This window comes from Coloeus monedula, assembly GCF_965178545.1.
Source record: "Coloeus monedula genome assembly, chromosome: 7".
In the NCBI taxonomy this organism is placed as follows: domain Eukaryota; kingdom Metazoa; phylum Chordata; class Aves; order Passeriformes; family Corvidae; genus Coloeus; species Coloeus monedula.
Window position 1 is genome coordinate 20,597,344 of NC_138787.1, and position 19,606 is coordinate 20,616,949.

General features: G+C 39.0%; 1 protein-coding gene across 1 annotated transcript in view; it reads right to left on the reverse strand.

The window, feature by feature from the left end:
- The window catches only part of MYO3B (myosin IIIB), a gene marked incomplete at both ends in the record, with an annotated part of 202,185 nt that extends 185,550 nt beyond the window's left edge, over positions 1 to 16,635 (reverse strand). The window contains 2 exons of the mRNA XM_082285588.1: positions 16,295 to 16,331; positions 16,533 to 16,635. Of these exons, the coding sequence (XP_082141714.1) occupies positions 16,295 to 16,331; positions 16,533 to 16,635 (140 nt within the window). The remainder of the gene's footprint in view (positions 1 to 16,294; positions 16,332 to 16,532) is intronic.
- Positions 16,636 to 19,606: the final 2,971 nt, after the last annotated feature.

Here is a 19,606-nt window from a genome sequence, read left to right on the forward strand (position 1 = left end):
AGTGGCAATGGATTGTGTCTGGACACTAGCTCTGATGAAAGCATTGGGATTATTTGCTCCCTTGTCTTGTCTATGCTTCCAGTTCATCACAGTATGAATCACAACCACATTCCTAATATCAACTACAACAAACTGACCCCAAAACTGGCTACTAACAACATGGCACAGAAATGTAAATGTCACCTATTTCTCTAGAAATAAAGAGAACAAAGAACTTGATTTCTGAACACTCTAGTCAAATGGTAAAAATTTCACACCACCACTCCTAAATCAGTTCTGAACTGAAGGCACTTGTAAGATCATAACCTTAACTCAAATTCTTGGACCAAGTCTTTGAATCTAAACCAGAAAACTCTCCATTAGTACCCTGGAACATGTATGGTAGGAAAGACGCATGTGCCTAGTCCAGACAATCCAGTATATGTTTTCATTTAGATTCAATGCATCATGATGTGTTGCATTACAAATGTTTGTAAGTAAACTCTTATTGGACCCTTATATTTATGAGAACAACATAGCCTTAGTCCAATAGTGTTTGATCATTTTTGTATTGTCCATATAAATCAAACTAGTCAGGGTAGGGGGGGAATACATCAACCTGATCAACCAGTTTCATTAACAGATCCAGGATGAATGAAGGCAAAGGTAAAGTACAGCTTGGCCTCTGACCAGCTCCCCTGCATTCTTCTAATTGGTTGTGCATTTTCAGTCTTTTCAGCAGGACTGTGTTAGATCAGGAGGCACTGCTGACTTCACTGCTCAGTCACAAAGTTATTTTACTCCAGAAGTACTTAGCACCTCATCCTGTGACTCCCAAGTAAGTGCCACAACACTCTTGATGAACTTCCATCCTTCATGGGGTCCAGTTAACATTGCATCTTGGATCCTTAATAACTGCATCTCCCATGAAAGTCAGATTTCTTCTGCCTCCCAGAAGTTAATTCTGAAGTTGCTGCCCTTTTACCACAGACCCATGGCTCCATGTCATCTGCATATGAATACAACAGTCACACCACGTTGCTTCATCTCAAGCTATTTGCTAGATGAATGGTTCTTGCAAGCAGTGTAGTACTGGTCTTAAAGAGATCTGCTTAACATGCACAGAATGGGGTCATTCACGATAAGATAAATTAAACACTGCCTCAATCTACTGCAGAATCAAGAACAGAACAAGCAGCCACTGGGATTTTCTAGAGTAGGAAGGTCTTAAAGGTGAGGGTAAAGTCTAGTCACTCCATCTTTTTTACTGTAAATATTCCTTAATACTTCAGAAAGTTTCTTGGTGCTTTGATTCTTCTATCTAATTTTTGCTCATGTCAACAGTATTATATTCACAATCAAATCTCTTTCTGTTAGAATTATCCAATCCCACTCATTTCCATAGGATTTTATAGATAGAATATGCTTTATTCTGGTCTCCATAATCGAATTTCTTTAATTGAATATGCACAACAGCTGAAGTCTAAGTAGGATGAAAAGATTTGTAAACAGTAATTCACAAAACTTAAGAAAACCAAAAAGCAACTTGGTTGATGAAGTTAAACTAATGAATTTGAACAGTCTGCATCTTTTACCCAAGACACCATCATAATAACTTTCATTCTTTCTTTTCTCTGATATCTCCAAAAGAAAGTATCTGCTTTAGCTGGCACTTTTAGCACATAGGTAAAACAACCAAATTAGAATGTATCAAGAACAAAATACAACCTATACCACCCCTCAGAGGGGACTGTGTTTATGGCTGATTCCTCTAGCCTGACAAAGATTTTTATGAAAACTGTAGGAACTTTTTTATTTGGGGGATTTCTATTTCTCTGTCAAATCTGGATACAATCTTCTGTGAGAAAGGATTTTCTCAAAAAACTTCAAGACTGTTCTACTAAGGTTCAACGTAAATCTCCTAACATCACTACTGACATTGAAACTTATGCAAAAAAATGGTCAAAGCATATGCAGACTGCATAATTCAGAGATGACTAGCGTAGCAAATCTTCACTTCTTGCCAATATGCAAAAAATATGTTTTTCTTCTATTTTCACAAAATTAGCAAAATGTATTATTAATGGAAAATGACACTTCCAAGGTTTTCTGGTAGGCACGGTGTATTTAAGAAACTAACTGGGACTAACACAGAAAATTATATTCAGTGATGAAAGACTGAATGTTTTGCTGAGAATCAAATTATTGCAAAACATCACTTCCTGCACATGGTAAACCAAGTATTTTTGACAGTCATCTTACCCTGTGAGGTAAAGAGTACCTTGCTACTAAAACAGAAATCAACAAAAACTTCTATTGAAGTTTTGAGTACCACTGAAAAATAAAGCCTCTGATCATTCACATGGAGCTATAAACATTTCATTAATCGTTTCCATATCTTCAACTCCAAGGACCAAATGCTGAATAAAATTATGTACCTAGTCAGTTACCATGATTATTAAATAAATTAAACATTATTAAGCAGAAATTATTTTCCAAGACCAAATCCAAATATCTGAAAGCCTGTTAAGAACTCAAACAATAGGTTCTGATCAGCGGCATTCCTATTGCACAAATGCTATTTATATAAGCTATTTAAATAGAATTCCAACAAGCAAAATGCACTAAAGCAGTTACAAAGGACTAACAGCTAACACATCAGTTTCACCTCAGGCTCTGAACTCAGCACTAAAATGAAGCTTATAATCTCATGAGCCATTCAGTTATAAACTGTGACTTCCAGGTATACTCCCCATGTGTGAAAAATCAATACCTGAGAAGGTTTTCTCTGCCTCCTTCAGTAGCAATTTAACAGGGCAAACAAAATGCATGTGTTAGTGCTAAAATGGATGGATGAAATGCTGCAACAGAATGATGACCCGTACACCCAAACCAGGCTCTTCACTGCAGTCTTACTCAGAAAGTTTGATATGCTTTGTGGACAGACGAGGAAAAAGAAATCTAAGACAGATGTAGGATAAACTTTGGAAGAAAATAACTACAACCTTACATTAGTGACCTATTTTCTGAAACCAGCTTATCTTATATTGGATTTCTATCCTGCTAAGCGTATCAGAATTCTTCAGCACCAAGATAGTTTCGTCACAAAGAGAGCTTGTATCAGCCAGTGCTGCAAAGAACTGTGTGTTCCAGGTACTGGTTCTCATGACCAGTATTAGACAACAGTAGTGTGTGTAGTGTGTGTTAGCTTAAGATGCTGTTGTGGAACTACAAATAAATTGCTTCAATCCTAGCAGCTTCACTTCATTAATGCTAAAGATCATTGTGACACTAATTGATAATGAGCTTGATCTATTTATCAAGTCTTTTACAAGCAGGAGCTGAACAATTAAAGCCACTTTGTCATTCACAGAGAGTGAGCAACAACTACTTAATATTTTGAAGGGATCTTCCTATTGTTTCACAATATACCTTAATTGTATAATGCAATCAATCATAATTCATTACCATAATTCTCCAGTATTTATTTTACAGCAGTTTTATTCTAATGAGGATTTTTAATAAGAAAAGATATTCTCTTTTATCCATAAGAAAAATAATAAACTGTTAATCATGATACAAAGAATCTTAGTGCTGACAATGACTCTTGCTTAAGATGAAGCATTTTCATCAGTGAGCTAGTTGTTATGCATTACCAGCATGTGTGCAGTAGCCTAGCGTGACACCAATTTGCATAATTTCTCTCCTCTAACAGGCTTCAAAAATAATAATAGGCATACAAGATAGAATCCACTGATTTTAAACCTCCTTCAGCAGCTATCTTCAAGGAGCAGTTATCAAAAGAACTTCTAAAGAACTAAATTTAATAAATTATAAATGTATTATTTGGGTTATCCTTTCCAGGCCTATAGCCATCTAAGTTAAATTCTGTAACAAAGACCAAGGCAAACCACAAGCAATTGCCTTGACATATTCCCAGACAAGAGGCAGGACTGGGATACTAAGCAAGTTCACAGATGATGCAAAACTGGGAGGAGCTGTTGACTCCCTCAAAGGCAGGGAGACCCTGCAGAGAGACCTCAGCAGATTAGAGGGCTGGGCAACCACCAACCATGTAAAGTTCAGCAAGGGAAGTGCCAGGTTCTGCACCTGGGATTGGGCACCCCTGCATGTACAGACAGAATGTATGGGGAATGCTGGAGAGCAGTGCCACAGAGAGGGACCTGGGGGTCCTGGTCAATGGTGAGTTGAACATGAGTCAGCAGTGCCCTGGCAGCCGGGAGGGTCAGCCGTGTCCTGGGGGCACCGGGCACAGCATCGCCAGCCAGGCAAGGGAGGGGTTGTCCCGCTCTGCTCTGCACTGGGGCGGCCTCACCTCGAGTGCTGGGGGCACTTTTGGGTACCACAGTGTAAGGTAACAAACTATAGAGAAGCGTCCAAAGAATCACAACAGAGCTGGTGAAGGGCCTTGAGGGGGAGCCGTATGAGGAGCGGCTGAGGCCGCTTGGTCTTTCAGCCTGGAGAAGAGGAGACCGAGGGGAGACCTCACTGCAGTTACAGCTTCCTTGTGAGGGGAAGAGGAGGAGCAGCACTGATCTCTTCTCTGTGGTGACCAGTGACAGGACCCGAGGGAACGGCCTGAAGTTGTGCCAGGGGAAGCTGAAGCTGGGTATCAGGAAAAGGTTCTTTACCCAAAGGGTGGTCAGGCACTGGGACAGGCTCCCCATGGAAGTGGTCACAGCACCAAGCCTGACCGAGTTCAAGAAGCATTTGGACAATGCTCTCAGGCACATGGTGTGACTCTTGGGGGGGCCATGAGCTGGACCTTATGATCCTTGTGGGTGCCTTCCAACTCAACATATTCTGTGATCCTGTGACTGTCTAAAGGTGGCTGGACAATGCCCAATATCCACTGCTGCTCACAGTGAACTTGAAAATCAGTAAAGGTTTTGGGGGCACAGATAAAAAACGACAGATAGTCATAAACACATAAGTTGCTCAAAGCTGTTATACCTGTGTATGTTATTTAATAATGCCTTAATCTACAGGGAGTAATAAAAACAACTTTGGTTTTTTGCTGATCTGAACCCAAAAGAAACCTTACCATTTGTTAATATTAAGAGGAAGCAAAAAGAATAATGTGTTAGCAAACTGGTATAACTACTGTTGGACCTTTTCTTCTAGGCTTACACATTTCTATATTGTGAATAGCAAACAACATCGCTGCGATATTCCAATTCTCTCAGATATTCATTCAGTAAAATGTCTGGCCTTATAAATATGAAAAGTAATTTAGACCTTGGTCCACTCTACAACACATTTTGATATATGGTCATCAATAAGAAAGATCTGATTTATCTTTATCACACAAGGGAAGATGCCATAAAGCCTACAAATTGACATTTAGGCCTAATGTCCACTAAAACAAAACACATCACCAAAATACTCAGCTATCCCACTAAGTGAAAAGATACAAGCACCCCAGGAGAAAAAAATAGATGCCAATAGCAGCAAGAGCAAAAATTCTCAGAGCTTGCTCCTGTCAGCTATTTCACACTAAGAAGCACTAATCAATTTCAATTCCTACTGATTCAGGGGATTTGAAGGAGATTAATGCCTCCAAGAGTTGTGATCTTGAAGAGAAACAATTTCATAACAACAACAAAATTGCCCATGAACTTTCAGAATAGAATTTAAACAAAGAATAAAGTACCAAACTGGCCTTTCTCCCAGATTAACTCTTGGGCTGCTGCAGATGGTCTGGAAGAAACTTAAGAGAATGCCTGAACTTAATTTACAAAGAGAAAATATGACAGGTAAGAATGCTGTATCACACACTGGGTACAGTAACTATGACCTGGAATAATCAGCCTTTAGCAGTTCATTAGCAGCTGTTTAGTTTTTTTAATACATATTGTTCAGTTTATGGAACAGCTCTGTGTTCAATACTGTGGTTTCAGAACTCCAAAGAGGAAAACATTCGTGACACCGCTTGAAAAAACAGAAAGAGAGAATAGATAAAATAGTTGTATGTCACCACAAGCAGCACTGAACCAAGATATCAGTTAAGGTACACTAAAAGTAGATTAGACTGTACAGACAATATGAAACAGGATCTACTGTATTACATTTTAAACTCTGCTTCACCTTCAGCCATTATGTTCTATCACTTCATATGACAGTGGGTCATTTCCCCTTTAATAAGGATACCCTTTGCAAATAGCCCCAGTTCCTAACTTACTGCTTACGCAGAGAGTACCTGCTAAAAGAACGAAGTTTGAAGCACAATAAAAGCATGCTGAGCAAAACAGAAACTGACTTATCTATTCAAGAAGGGTATCTTTATATGGTATGAGGGATGTGGTGTAATTAGGATGCTCCTTTTACAAGATAGCATTACAAATAGAGTCTACATTTCAAATACAGTCCTAGGAGTTCAGAGAACTCAAGAGATACTCTTGACGAGAACGCACCTCCTGTACTGCAAAAATCATATTTTATATATGCTTCAGGTTCTATTTACAAATTGGACAAACTGGTACCTTTCAACAATACCCTGTATTCAAAGGTGTCTCCTACACAGACATCCTAAGCTATACTTCTCTAAACACTACAGCAATGTCCCATTGCATCACCCCTCTCAGAAGTCTCATCAGCTGTTCCCAGGTAACAGTGCCGAGGCAGCCCCATGGTTTGCTCTAAGTGTTCCTTGAAGCTCAAGGCATGTACATTGTGGCTTCTCTCATCAGACATGTGACTTTGTGGACGATCTCAGCCACAGAAGCATGCTGGCAGCTAGTTCTCCCATGCCTTGAAGCCCTCTCTCAGCTCCACAGCAAGGGTATTTTTAAAGGTATGTGTGAGGTGAAATAAATATATGCACAGACTTAACAGGGTTTCTGAAAACTCCTTTACTTTAGCTGTTGCAATGAACATAAATAAACAGTAAAACCAACAGACATCTTGTTTTGACTTACCTGTCTCAGCTTCCTGGCATCTTGAACTCTTTCACCTTTTCACTATAACCAGGAGTCCCCAGTCTCTTCCTTCAAGCTTGTGTCATTTACTCTGAAACACATTTACTCTTCTTTTCTAAGTCTCTCCTCTTGATCGCTGCAGCATGCTGCCTTTTTGTGAAAAGAGAGGCTGATTTTCCTTCAAAATGGCTGATAAGAATCCCTCTCCTTTAATCTTCTAGCCTGCCTTGCTAGGTCATTCCTCTTCAAACACACTATGTGACCAAAGTCCCCCACCAAAGTCTAGCCTCCCACTTAAAGTTTGATAATTGATTTGTCACACTGAGTATTCATTAGTGTCACTCAGTCATCAAAATTTAATTTTTCCTCTTTCTTAGCTTTTGGCAGGTGCAGTTTATTTCAACCAATCTACAGAGGCAGAAGCATAACAGATAAGCAAATGAAACCACGTTTAAAATGATGCTTATAGTCTGATAGATTTACACAAAAACCATCCCAATGTCAAACAGAAATTACATATTGTATATAGATTCCTTGAACTGTCCCAGCTGTCAATATACTTTAACTACATGCACATTTCTGTAAATAGACTTTCTTCACTACTCTTCACATAATGGAAGGTTTGTTACTCAGCTTAAAAAAGCAATGGTTGCATCAACAAGATACTCACTTGAGGGTGTTTCAGCAAAAACAATATATTGTGTTGCGTTTTTGGAAACTGCCATATCTGATTTATATCCTTGTGGTATCAGTTGTACAAAGGTAATTCTCTATAATGAATTATTTATTTCCTGTTGTAATAGACATCTGAGATAGTAATAAATATTTATATGTTCAGTTAATTCACTAATGAAAACTGAAGTACTTCTAAAATGGGATGTTATCTCAGAGGCATGGTGACCTAACAGTCTGTTCAACTTTTACATTGGTGAAGACAACTTCTATATGGGGAAGCAAGAGCAGGTGGAAGAAAACTTCACCTGAAAGCATGGTACAGCAATGGGCTAAGCATCAAGATAGAGTATTTTTGTGTGTTATCACAGAAAAAAAATTCTCACTTCTATCTCTGTTTTTCCAATTTGTAAAATGTGTGGTAACATCCCCTAATCATACTCCTTTGCAACCCCTGGCCTTCTGACTAGCATTCCAGAGAGATTCCTCTTCAGCAGTGCAAATATCTCTTCTTAGACAATGAGTTATTGGTTTGTGCATTGACCTGTGCAACTCCACTATCTTTACAGCACCTAAGAAATATTTTGGGCTGCTGGTTGCCTGAAATGGTTTCAGAACCACCTATGTATTGCATACATAGGCTACAGGCAAAAATTCCTTCAAGTTAGTTGGCTGTACTGATATCACCCCACACCTAAACCAGGTCAATATAAACAGCTAGATAAAGGGTTTATTTACAGCATTCATAATAAGACAATTCGGTTTACCAAGGTTTGTAAAGTCAAAAGAGAATAGAAATTTTAAAAAGAAGTCTGCATACATTTAGACTCAGATCAGCCCTTACAGGTCTGATCAAATAAACTCACAGCTCTTTTTCAGCTCATATCCCACTTCATAATCCATCCCTGTCTCTGGGGCACCTCTAAACACAAACTGCAACTCCTTTATCTAAGAAGGCAGTAATCTGTTCCTCCATCAAACAATTGCTTTTCACCTTCTGGAGAGGCTGACTGATTATGGTCTCATGTGAAAAGTCTCACCTACTCCATAACACACTTGATTATTCACATTTGGCTCAACTTTTCAAAATCTATTAGTCCTTTGTGAAGCATAAAATTAGCTGGAAAATGGTCAAACCTCAGGGAAAAAAGCCTCTCTAAATGGAAACATTTACTTTTTATGTATTTGTCATGTTGTAAAATCACAACCATCCTTTAAGCAGACACACAAAATCACAGGATTGAGATGTGACTCATAGTTAAATGAGTCTTTTAACAGAAGCTGCATGTGTTAGTAATGAATGCTGCTGAAGTTAGATAGTGGTTTAGCAGTAAGACTACAGATCCCTTGCCTAATTCAGTCCAGAACACAGGGGACACACTACTCTCATGAGTCTGGCAGCAAAGATATTACTGCAAACATTAGGAAAGAACATTACAGACTACACATGCTGCTTTCCTCTCATCACTACTGAGAAAGGTCAGCCACAAACGAATAATGATTTTGAAACTGCAAATATCTTACCCATAGGGGGAAAAAACAACCCATCTTACTGAGACAGGTTAGGGAAAACCATGTTCTGCTGGTCTTGTTCTCTGAATAATAACTCTTTCAAGGACCTCAAATCTACAGTGATTTCAGAAATTATTCACAGGCCTCCTGGACTCCCGGAGTAAAAAGGGAGGAGAAAAAATGAGGGGATGTAAACCACAGTTCATTCTGTACCTTCAACTACTGATTGTCAGTGAAAAAGGAAGAAAAATCTTTTAGATGACAGATTCTGAAGCAGTTGATGTATTTGCTAATTCAGAGGTAGAAAGGAAGTGCAGTGCAATGTGACAAAATCAGAAGCTATATGGTACTCCACATAAAAATGGAATCCATTACAGGTTTGAGTACAAAAAAAACACTTCAAAAGATGAAGAGACAATCACGCAAGTTTAAAAGTTAAATAGGTCACTGGTAGAGATCTTAAGGAAAATACTGCAAAATCCAGAATTAATCCTTGACAAGGCAATTAGATTGTGTCAGCAACTGAAGCCATCCATGCCAGAACGACTCCAGTCTTGAGTGGGCTGTACTCTGACATAATGAAGGTGTTCATGAATCCAAAACATCAGGAGAAAACAGACCTGCAGCAGACAGGCATGTGAGCTCTGACTGAAGCAAGATCAGCATGTAAAACTGCCTATCAACTACAACGAGTCCAGGATAATGCCCAGCACAAGCAGCACAATGGATTACATTATTTTGCAAAAGGTTGCAGTGTCAGGGCATTTACTTCTCTTGGAAGCTGCATTTAACCAGAGGCTATCGTCCTTGGTCCCTGTCCAGGCTATCCTTTAGCCATGTCTCTGCCTAAGCAGGTACCCCACTCATCCAGACCCAAACACTAACCCATGGACTTGATTTTAAGAGACCTTGAGTCTGCCTTGTTCCTCCAGACTCACCTGGCAGTCGCTGCACTGTCAGCTGACTGGCTGCCATCCCTGGGCCTGCCCCCATGCCTGCCTGGGGTCCTGACAGGATGCCCCATGCTCAGTGTGGCCACTGGCCCTGCTGCCTCACCGGCACCCATGACTCCTGGCCCCTCTGCCCTCACAGGGCAGCCCAGCCCCTGCTGCACAGTGCCTACTGGTACTTTACTCAAGCCTTTTTTCTGCTAGCCTCCCTCAGAACATGCAAAAGCTTACACACTTTTCAAACCAAAGAGCAGTGAGATCGACAGATCTGTGAGTGTATATCAAGACACAAAACCAGAGAAATCAAACAGCCTGATTAACACAAGCCAGATACATTTTTCTCATTATCACTCTTTTCACCTTCTGAAAGGAAGACGAATGAAGAGACACATGTACAGCATTACCTGGCTATAACTGTTAATGTTCACAGACTCTTAAACTAATGTTTAATGTCCATTTCTTATGTTAACACTATTTATATAGAAAATGTTCATTGAAATACAAAGGAATGTAGTGTGGAACTTGTTAGGCAAATATTTTAAGGCAAACTCCTTTTTGTATTTTCTTTTTTTCTTTTTCTTTTCCTCCTTCACACAGGATAAGCAAGCATTTGAGGCCATAAGGACATTCTGTTCTTAGTTAAGTAATAATTTAGACAGACAATATTTAATTACACAAAAAAGCCACACTGTAAAGCAGAACCTTATTTCAGGAACAGCTTCTAAAAAAATCCTCTCTCCCAAAACCTATTTTCAAATTTAATTATTTTCTTCCTTCTATTAAATAAACAGCTCCTGCAAAATTCTGGCAATTCAGTATGTATTATTTTACAGAATTAGTCTTCTGATTTGTATGTCTCTGGAATTCATGCAAGAGTAAGACCAAGTCTGAATGCTAACAAAGTATTCTTCTGCCTAATGAAATATTAATACTCATTTGTCATCAAGACTTTAATAAGGAGGTATACAGCCTTCTCACTTCTGTCAGTAAGGGACCAGCAAAAACCCTTCCTTCATTAAATTCTGAATGTGTCCTGAACCACTTCTTATAATTTCCTTTTCCTGTACAACACAAGAGATATTTAAAATTTACTTAGGAAGATGACTCCATATTTCAGATAGACAAATAAAGTTTATATACTTGCACCATCCAAGACTTACAGACCTTTTCACCATTAAAACTTCACACTACTACTATGCTTTCCACATCTCTCCAGACGTATCATTAAGATCAGAAAAATCAGATTAAATAAAGAAGGAAAGCTACACTACGGCATATGGAGGCAAATACAACAAAACTTTAAGACAGCTTTATCAAGAGCCATACCTTGAGGAAATGGCATCATTGCAACATTCTTGTCCACAGTACAGCCCTGAAGGCTAAAATGCTGTTTTCTCCATTTCAGTTCTTGTGGAACTAGTCAGATTGCAAAAGATGTACTCCTGGACACAGACTTTTACATGTGGAAAAATCACCTTAATATAAGACGGGGGAAGTGGGGTGTGGACTCTTCACCACAACTGTTTGCAGAGAAAGCACATTATCTGATTTAACAAGTACACAAAATTGCATTCTTAGGTGTTCCTTATACATGTTTTATCCTCAGTCTTTCAGCCTGTCACAAAGAGCAATCACCTTCCAGCTCAGACAGTGGATGAATTTTCTATTCCAAAGGCCTTTTGGCAGATTGGTCAAAAGGTGTTTTCACAGCAACCAGTTTGCTGCTATGAGGGAACATGAAACCAAGCACATTTTCTCAGGAGTGCTGCTGAATTCTGTGAAGTTCTCAGCTGAGCAACCTTAAGCCATTAGAAATCACCTTATTACAACCTTTTGCCCAGCTATTAAATCAGTTGGTTTCTCTGCATTACAGTATCTATTATTACAGTCAGTCACCATAGTCCTTCACTCTTGAAACTGGAAAGAGGCTGAACTATCACTAGTGAGAAGCAACTTAGCCTTACATGAATCACCCATGTATTCCTTTAATTTACTGTTAGCTGACTTCTGTAGAGCCTCCAAACCTTCTGCCAGCATATAAATTGCTTCTGAAGCTGTGAAACAAACATCAGTAAGGGAGTTGCACTAACATCACTTTCCTACATATTAGCAGTTGTTAAGTCACATACTCTTAACAGCAGTCCTTCCTCTTCATTTGATGACCATTTGTACAGTTTTCAATAGAGCAAGCAGTTTAGTTTTATAATCATTTTTCACTAAGACAGTGTCTCACCACAAACCATTAGGCATCATACCAGCTTATAAACAAATTCCTTACATTTTGGAATATTCAAAATTTTCATTACAAAACAATGTAAGATCAACAGCTGAAAAATATCCTTTTGATTAAACTAACGGGGAATTTTCCCCATAAACATAGCTGTAAATTATTTTTAACACTTTTCCAAACATACAAAAGATAAAGTGATTTTAAAATGCTCTTAACTTTTGAAGATATACTCTTTTTCCTTGAATTCATTTTTAATCACAGGAAACTTTTTGAATTATGTACTACATCTACCATATTTATCTCATAATCTCTCCTGCCTTGCCTCTCAGGACCATTAATTCAATGCTTCATCTGCTACAGTTGCTCATACCACAAGTGACATTTACGTTAGGTTTGTTTCCTCAGAAGAAAATGTATTAGAAAAGGTACTCTGGCAGGTCTTTATATCCATTTCACAGGCTAAACACAAGTTATAAAGATCATCCATGTAACTACTGACAGAAATGATGAGAGAACAACTGGAAACAACAAGATGTGCACTGAATATGCCCTCTTCTTTCAAGTGAGTTGGAATTAATCACATCTATCATTCATCCCTCCAGTAGGTTTAAAATACAGTGTAAAAAATATACCAGGAGACATGAAAACTGCCATCCCACTCTACACGTTGTACAACTCCTCCTGCTTTACGCACTCAGACTAAGTTAATTTCCCATGTATGCAGGAAAACTGCTATCAAAGGCAATATTACATTCTTTCAATACCAGAAATAAGGCTTTAAATTTTTTTTTCTTTCAGAACAGATTTTATACCAAGTCTGTAGAGCAAATACAATGATGTATCAAATAGCTCAGTGACAAATTGTATGGACGTACTAAAACATGACAGGATTGTCTCATGGCAGAGAGGAGGTCAGTTACATCCAGACTGCTCAGGAACATATTCAGAAATCAGAAACCTGAAGAACCCTGAAGAAGAACAGCTTCTGCTCTCCCTATAACTCCAGGTTTTAATGCTTTTTAAGATATTAAAAAGTATGCAGTAACTCAGGGAACTTTGCAACTTTCTCATTTTTCTAAGTAAAAAACCTCACCTATATGGAATAACAGCTGTTAAAAATGGTTTTTAAAATAAATGCCTCAGTAAGACCACAGATTTTGCAAAATCTGCAGTGAGCTGATAAGCATTTGCAGGAAAATAATTTTCTACCACCAGCCAAAGTCTTGGTATGTTCAGAGGACTGACCTTCAGGCCGCCTTAATCCTACAGGCAACCTTTTCTCTGAAAAATCACTGCACCACACTAAGCTACTTCTCCATTTCCATTTTGTCTTGTTCATAGTAACTCTTACTTTGTATTAAAATTCTGTATATATTTTGTACATACTTACTAACAATAAAAAAAGGAGAGAGAGAGGGAAAGAGAGAGATTTACTGAAAATACTTGTCCTGTCTGTCTTTCAGGCCCAAATTAACCACAGTTCATTTCCACCCTTCAGTTCATGCTAGGCTGGGTAACAGAGAATAGTAGAAGTAGGAAGACCATGGAAGAGATGAGAACTGTCAACAGCACTGATCATCAAAGACTAATAGAACAAATTATTCTTACAGTTGAACTACCATGAACCATTTCCCTCTTTCTGTCACATTTGCACAATGCCTAAGCTAAGGGTAGAAGTAGCAGAACACACTGCTAGAAATCGGGAAACTTTCCACCTGGAAGAGTTCAGTAAATTCTGCTTGTGCAGGAAAGTATTTATGAAACAAAACTATGGATGGGATTTTTCTTTTTCCAAGAAGTAATCAAATGTAATCGAGATCCCCTTTGAGATCAGGACCACTCTTCTAGTCCTATACCTACCCAGGAAATCACAAAGAGCAGAGACAGCACTCTTTCAACTGTTTTAAGCAGCCTTTTCTGTTGTTTCAGGTTTCAGTGCCAGGAAAAAGTGTTCTTTTCTTATTATTTTCTTTTACTATCCACAAAAAATTGCCAGAGATGCCTCTACCTTCTTATACTTATTTTTACATACAACACATCATTTCCATATGAATCTCAAATCTCTATTTAGTGTCTGCCTTACAGCTGCACTTAAGCAGCCCATGGTAAAACAAGTGCCCTCTCCCTTTGCAGGACACCCACCCCCTCACCCCCCCACTCTAGGATGTTACAAAGTCTTTACCAAAACATTTACAATATGCTACTTATTAATGACACAGAGTCCTCCTAAAAAACTGTTCTGCAAAAAACTTCTCTCTCCTGACAGCTACAGGTAGAAAATAGAACACCTGGAACAAGGAGATGCAGGACTATAGTTAAAAAGCTCTACTTGAGACCCGCACACCCGGGTCCAAATGTAAGAAAGACGAAAGACTGGGAAGGCAGCAAAGGTAGGGCACAACTGCTTATCTAGGAGTTCACTACAGCCTCCATCATAGAGCTGGAACTGTGTCAAGGGCAGAGTAGAAGGTTTACTTGGTCCTATGACAATCTGATATACCTTGGGCTCAGGGCAGCCTTACCAGTAAAGGTATCATCACTACACTCCACAATATCCTCCATGTAGTCCCCAAAATATTTGCATGTTTTCATGTCACAAAGCACTTTGGAGAAGAAGCTGTGGCATATACTACAAATCACTGTGAATTCTATAGATATATCTATCTTGCAAAAACAGCTTTGTCAAGGACACAGGCATCTGCTGGCTAACAGGAGTCAAATCTTTTATACACATGGATAACTGCATATCTCTGCAAGAATTGTGCTAATCTAACTATATTTTGTCTTGCAAGGGTGAAGATCACCTTAGCGCGGCAGTGCCAACTGTCTTGTCATTAGCCCCATTATCACAGTGACTTAAAAAGAGCTATTCTTGTTACTATACACATATATAAGTATCCCACGCAAGAATTTTTGGGTTTTTTTAAAAAGAGCTAACACTTACAATACGCAAATCCTCAGCTGAAAATTGTTACCTACAGCATTATTATTTTCAGGGAATTGATTTTTCTTTTTAAAATTTTTGATAATGAAACCCCCAGGTTTCATTTCACAATAGGTTGACACTGACAGGGCCATGAATCCTGATGAGAAAGAAAGCTACCATTTTATTTTTTTGGCAAAGAACCCAAGCAGAAAAAGGTATACCATGACTCAATTCTTCAGACAGGAGTTATAATGAAAGCAGTACAGGCTGCACTCTTCACAATCCATCCTTTCTTATTGTATCAAGGTTGTAAAAGCTTACTCCTCCTCCAATACTCTAGGCACTGCCCTACATCATAACTATCAACACTACAAACTCGTAAGTCAAGACTAACAGCCTTTAAGGTACGGTTTATAACAATCACTCTTTTGAAGGAGGCCGACAGGTAAGGCCTGTAGAAACTAAGCACTGAATTTTCTTTCAGAGGTGAGACTAAAGAGTTACCTAAAAAATATACCTAAGACTTTCACCAGTCACAGACATTTGTATTTCATCATGCCACACACCTCTCAGTTCAAAAGTCTCTCACCAGCAAGTAGTTTTTGAACTGCAGTAGAAAGAGAAGGGGCTGAAAAAGCCCAAAATCACAAGGGCAGTTCTACCCTTAGGGAATTTTACGAATGGAATTACACCTCTAATGCAACCTATCAAGTATAGCTGTGCTGTTACAGAAACGTATGAAGGCCACATTGCAAAGCAACAACTGTCAGTAACTGTTACATTTAATTACATGTTCTCCGTAACTTTCACAGTGTTCTTGGCATTAAGATGAAATCAGGAATCAGCTATTTTGCCCGGCTGAATAGCTTAATTTCATTACATGAGAAAGAAAAAAATAAAAAGGTTAATAAATACAGCTCCAAGCAGAGGAGCAGTCCCCAGCTACCAGCTGACATCTGTAGAACAATTATGACATGTTAGCAGAATGAGACAAGGACTTGTCTATTTTGTGGAAGGGAGTCAAAACAACACATTTAGTTTTTCTCCAGGGTGTAAAAGATGACAACATTTAAAAACTCTTTCTTACCTAATCCAGTTTGCTTCAGGACTTGCTCTGTTCTCATCTATTGCAACAAGAAACAGAAAAAGCAAAAGGTTGACAGTCTTCAAGACACTTGAGATCTTTGGCATTTTTCCAGCTATATCAAAGTAACAGGCTACCCAAGCTAACAGTTGTAACAAACCTGACTGCATTATAGTTCTATTCCAAAGCTGACTAACAACAAAAGAGAATAAGGTGAAAAACTACAGATTGCATTCTTTACCTGACATAGCTCCTGTTAGCCATATGCTCAACTCAGCAAAAGGTACTGTCTCTCTGAGCAATAAACCTAGAATAGGCAAAGCCTGAATTATTAACAGGAACATGAGGAGGCCTCAAAAGCACATGATGAATGAAACAAATACAAAGCTTACAGTCTGATTTAGTTTGTAAAGGCAACTTAGCTCACTTGATCTATTTTGAACACTAAATGGCATATGGAAAGAAACAGGATGATGCTTTATTGCAGTGCAGGGGAATGGAGGGAATGCAGAGTCCCTTAAACTGTCTTCATACCAGTCTCTCACAATGTAGAATTTTACTAAACTGGAAAAAATCTGGTTTTTGTTATATGGTTATTGTATACATTCCCATTCCACTGGTCACCTCTATTTTCAGTCATTAACTGCTAATATGCTTCCAACACTCTTGTTCTGGCCTCCAGCTTTTTGTACCAAACATTGTAGATGTTTGCTCCTTAAGCAACTTACAACTGCACTGATACAGTCTCTAGGTTCATACTGTACTTCAGGTTTAAAACTGGATCATCCAATTAACTTTGAATATGGCATAGCACAGCAGGAATGAAAGCTATAGATACCTGGGCAAAGGCTGGAACTTCTTTTACATTACTTTGTGTCCTTTGATACTGCTGATAGCAACTAGAGTGTATCAACCAACAGAAGACACCTTGCCAGGACGAAAGGAGATATTGACACCAATTTCTCCCCTCAAGAGAGAATTTTCTAGTTCCTCTGTATTCTGTTCTGCAGAACTCTTATTACTTTCAATGCCATGAAGCAGACACTAATGATTAGGACAGCATTCAGAAAATTATATTATCTGTTCAGGCACTTCATACTCTTCCGTCTAGATGCTAGGTTCCTAATTCTAGGAGTGGGAGACACAGGACTCATCTTAAGCATTCAAATGTGAATATCCACATGGAAGTTGGACATTTAAACTTGACATTCACAACAATGAGAAAATAGGACCAGCATATGGAGCCTGGAGGGGAGCATCACTCAGGAAATGTACATATCAGAAACTCTTTGTCTGCACGGTGCCTCTGGGAAACTGGGACCAAGAGATATACTTTGCTTACTCAAATGCCTCCCCTTACTTGGAACTCACCTTTCTTTTTTATACCTTAATCTCAACACCCTCCATGTTTGACTCTCAGGCAGCCAAAAGTAAAGTGGCTGGTTCCCACCTTTAGACACAAAGGAAGATGGATACTTAGTTCCTGAATTACAAGGATTAATATTAGTTACAAGTAAATACAAGGCAGGAAGTATGTATTTATTAACAGAGATACTATCTGCTTTACAGAGTTGATCTTGCTATTTAATACACTATTTTCAGTCATTGCACACAATGTGGCAATAGTAATTCAGTTCAGATTAAATACAAGCAATTTTTTTTTTCTTCACCAAAATGCCCAGCTTAATATATTGTTTAAGCTCTCAGACATGAGCACTGACCCCTCTGGAAACTATATCCCTTTCAAGTGTTTCAGGTTGCTTACTACAGAAATCTCCAGGGGTTACAGCAAGCATTGCTCTGTGAATTGGAGGAGTAAATGAATCCCTATTGTTTCTGCTGCAGTAGCATGAGACTGAAGGAGATGAAATTTTCTTGTAAATTGTGGAAAGTGTGTGTAAAGTGAGAAAGGTCAAAGCAAAACCAAACAAAAAAGGTGTTCATGCATAGTATTAGACAAACAGCTGCCTGAATAGACTGATAGCAGTAATTATGCCATTATTTCAAGTAGGCTGAACACGTTCCACACTCTCCAGTGTACTGAATGCACCTCGCTCCACAGTCAGTATGCTATGATGCTTCAGAAGATTAATTAATTTTCCTGATTTTTCATCTCTTTCATAAGAAATACTGTAAAATCAGCTTAGTCCACTGTTTTCATACATGTAGTTCTGCAAATGCCTCCTTTTTCCATACACAATATCAGTACTCCCTCTCCACACAGCAGGGTAGAGGCCATGTCTGAGGAAGAAACAACTAGATGAGGGGTGGAGAAAAAGAGGACCAGCTAGGAAGAAGCTACTGACATGACTTGTTCTTTACAAAGCAGCAGCAGCAGCGAATAAAAAATGTGCTTCCTCCCCCCTCACCACATGCCATTACCACAGGCCAATTCTCAGCTGTGTTCAGCAGAGCTTTTCCCTACTCTGCAGGACTCAGATGGAAAAGCTCAGCCTTATACTGTCAGACGTTTATCCCAGAGCAGTGCCATTCTAGCTACAGCCATAAAGCTTTTCAGCTTTGGCAAAAGGAAAGCATGTATGGCCTTATACAATGCATTATTCAGAGAAGTTCTCTTTCCCAGAGAGGGAAAAATTCCTTGCAGCTGTTTTGCACAAATAGACAACAAAAGTTTCTCAAATTATTTTACAGATTTCTGATGTAGCACTGTGTGTCCTCACTATTTACGTCACATGCTCAACTCCCAAAACAAGAGCTGTGCAGAGATGTGAAAGGTGCACGAAAAGCAGAACAAGTTAGGAAGGAACTAGCAGGAGATTGATTTAATGCATTTTATTTATCCATCTCCATTTCTACCTGCAGAGCAGTCGCCCTACTGTCCACAAACAGAGGAATGAATGCTTCCGTCAGCTGCATGCTGTAACCCCCCAGGCGACATCACCCTCACTGTGCACTCTTCTGTCCTTCTAGATTCTGCTGCTGCAGCTCCCTTACCTTCTTCCTATCATCCCTCTCCATTTTAGAAGCTACATGGCTTTATCAAACAGCAGAGACATAATCCATCACAGCAAATGAGTCCTCAGGTTAGCACTATGAGGAATATGCCTCCATATTTTCACCTGCAATACAGGAGTCTTTACTAAAAACGCCACTTTGAACTTGTGTCCTGGATGATTGCCAGCCCCATTGCAGCTTGTTTATTCTGCTGCAGTACAGTTCAGTTTAAACTCATGAAAAGGAGTTAAACAGTCACAACAAAAGAAAATTTCCTACTGAATTATGTGCTGATTGTTCCTGCAGGTGCAGAGCATTCCCAACTTCCCAATAGTAATCAAGCCCAAGACATCTTTCTGT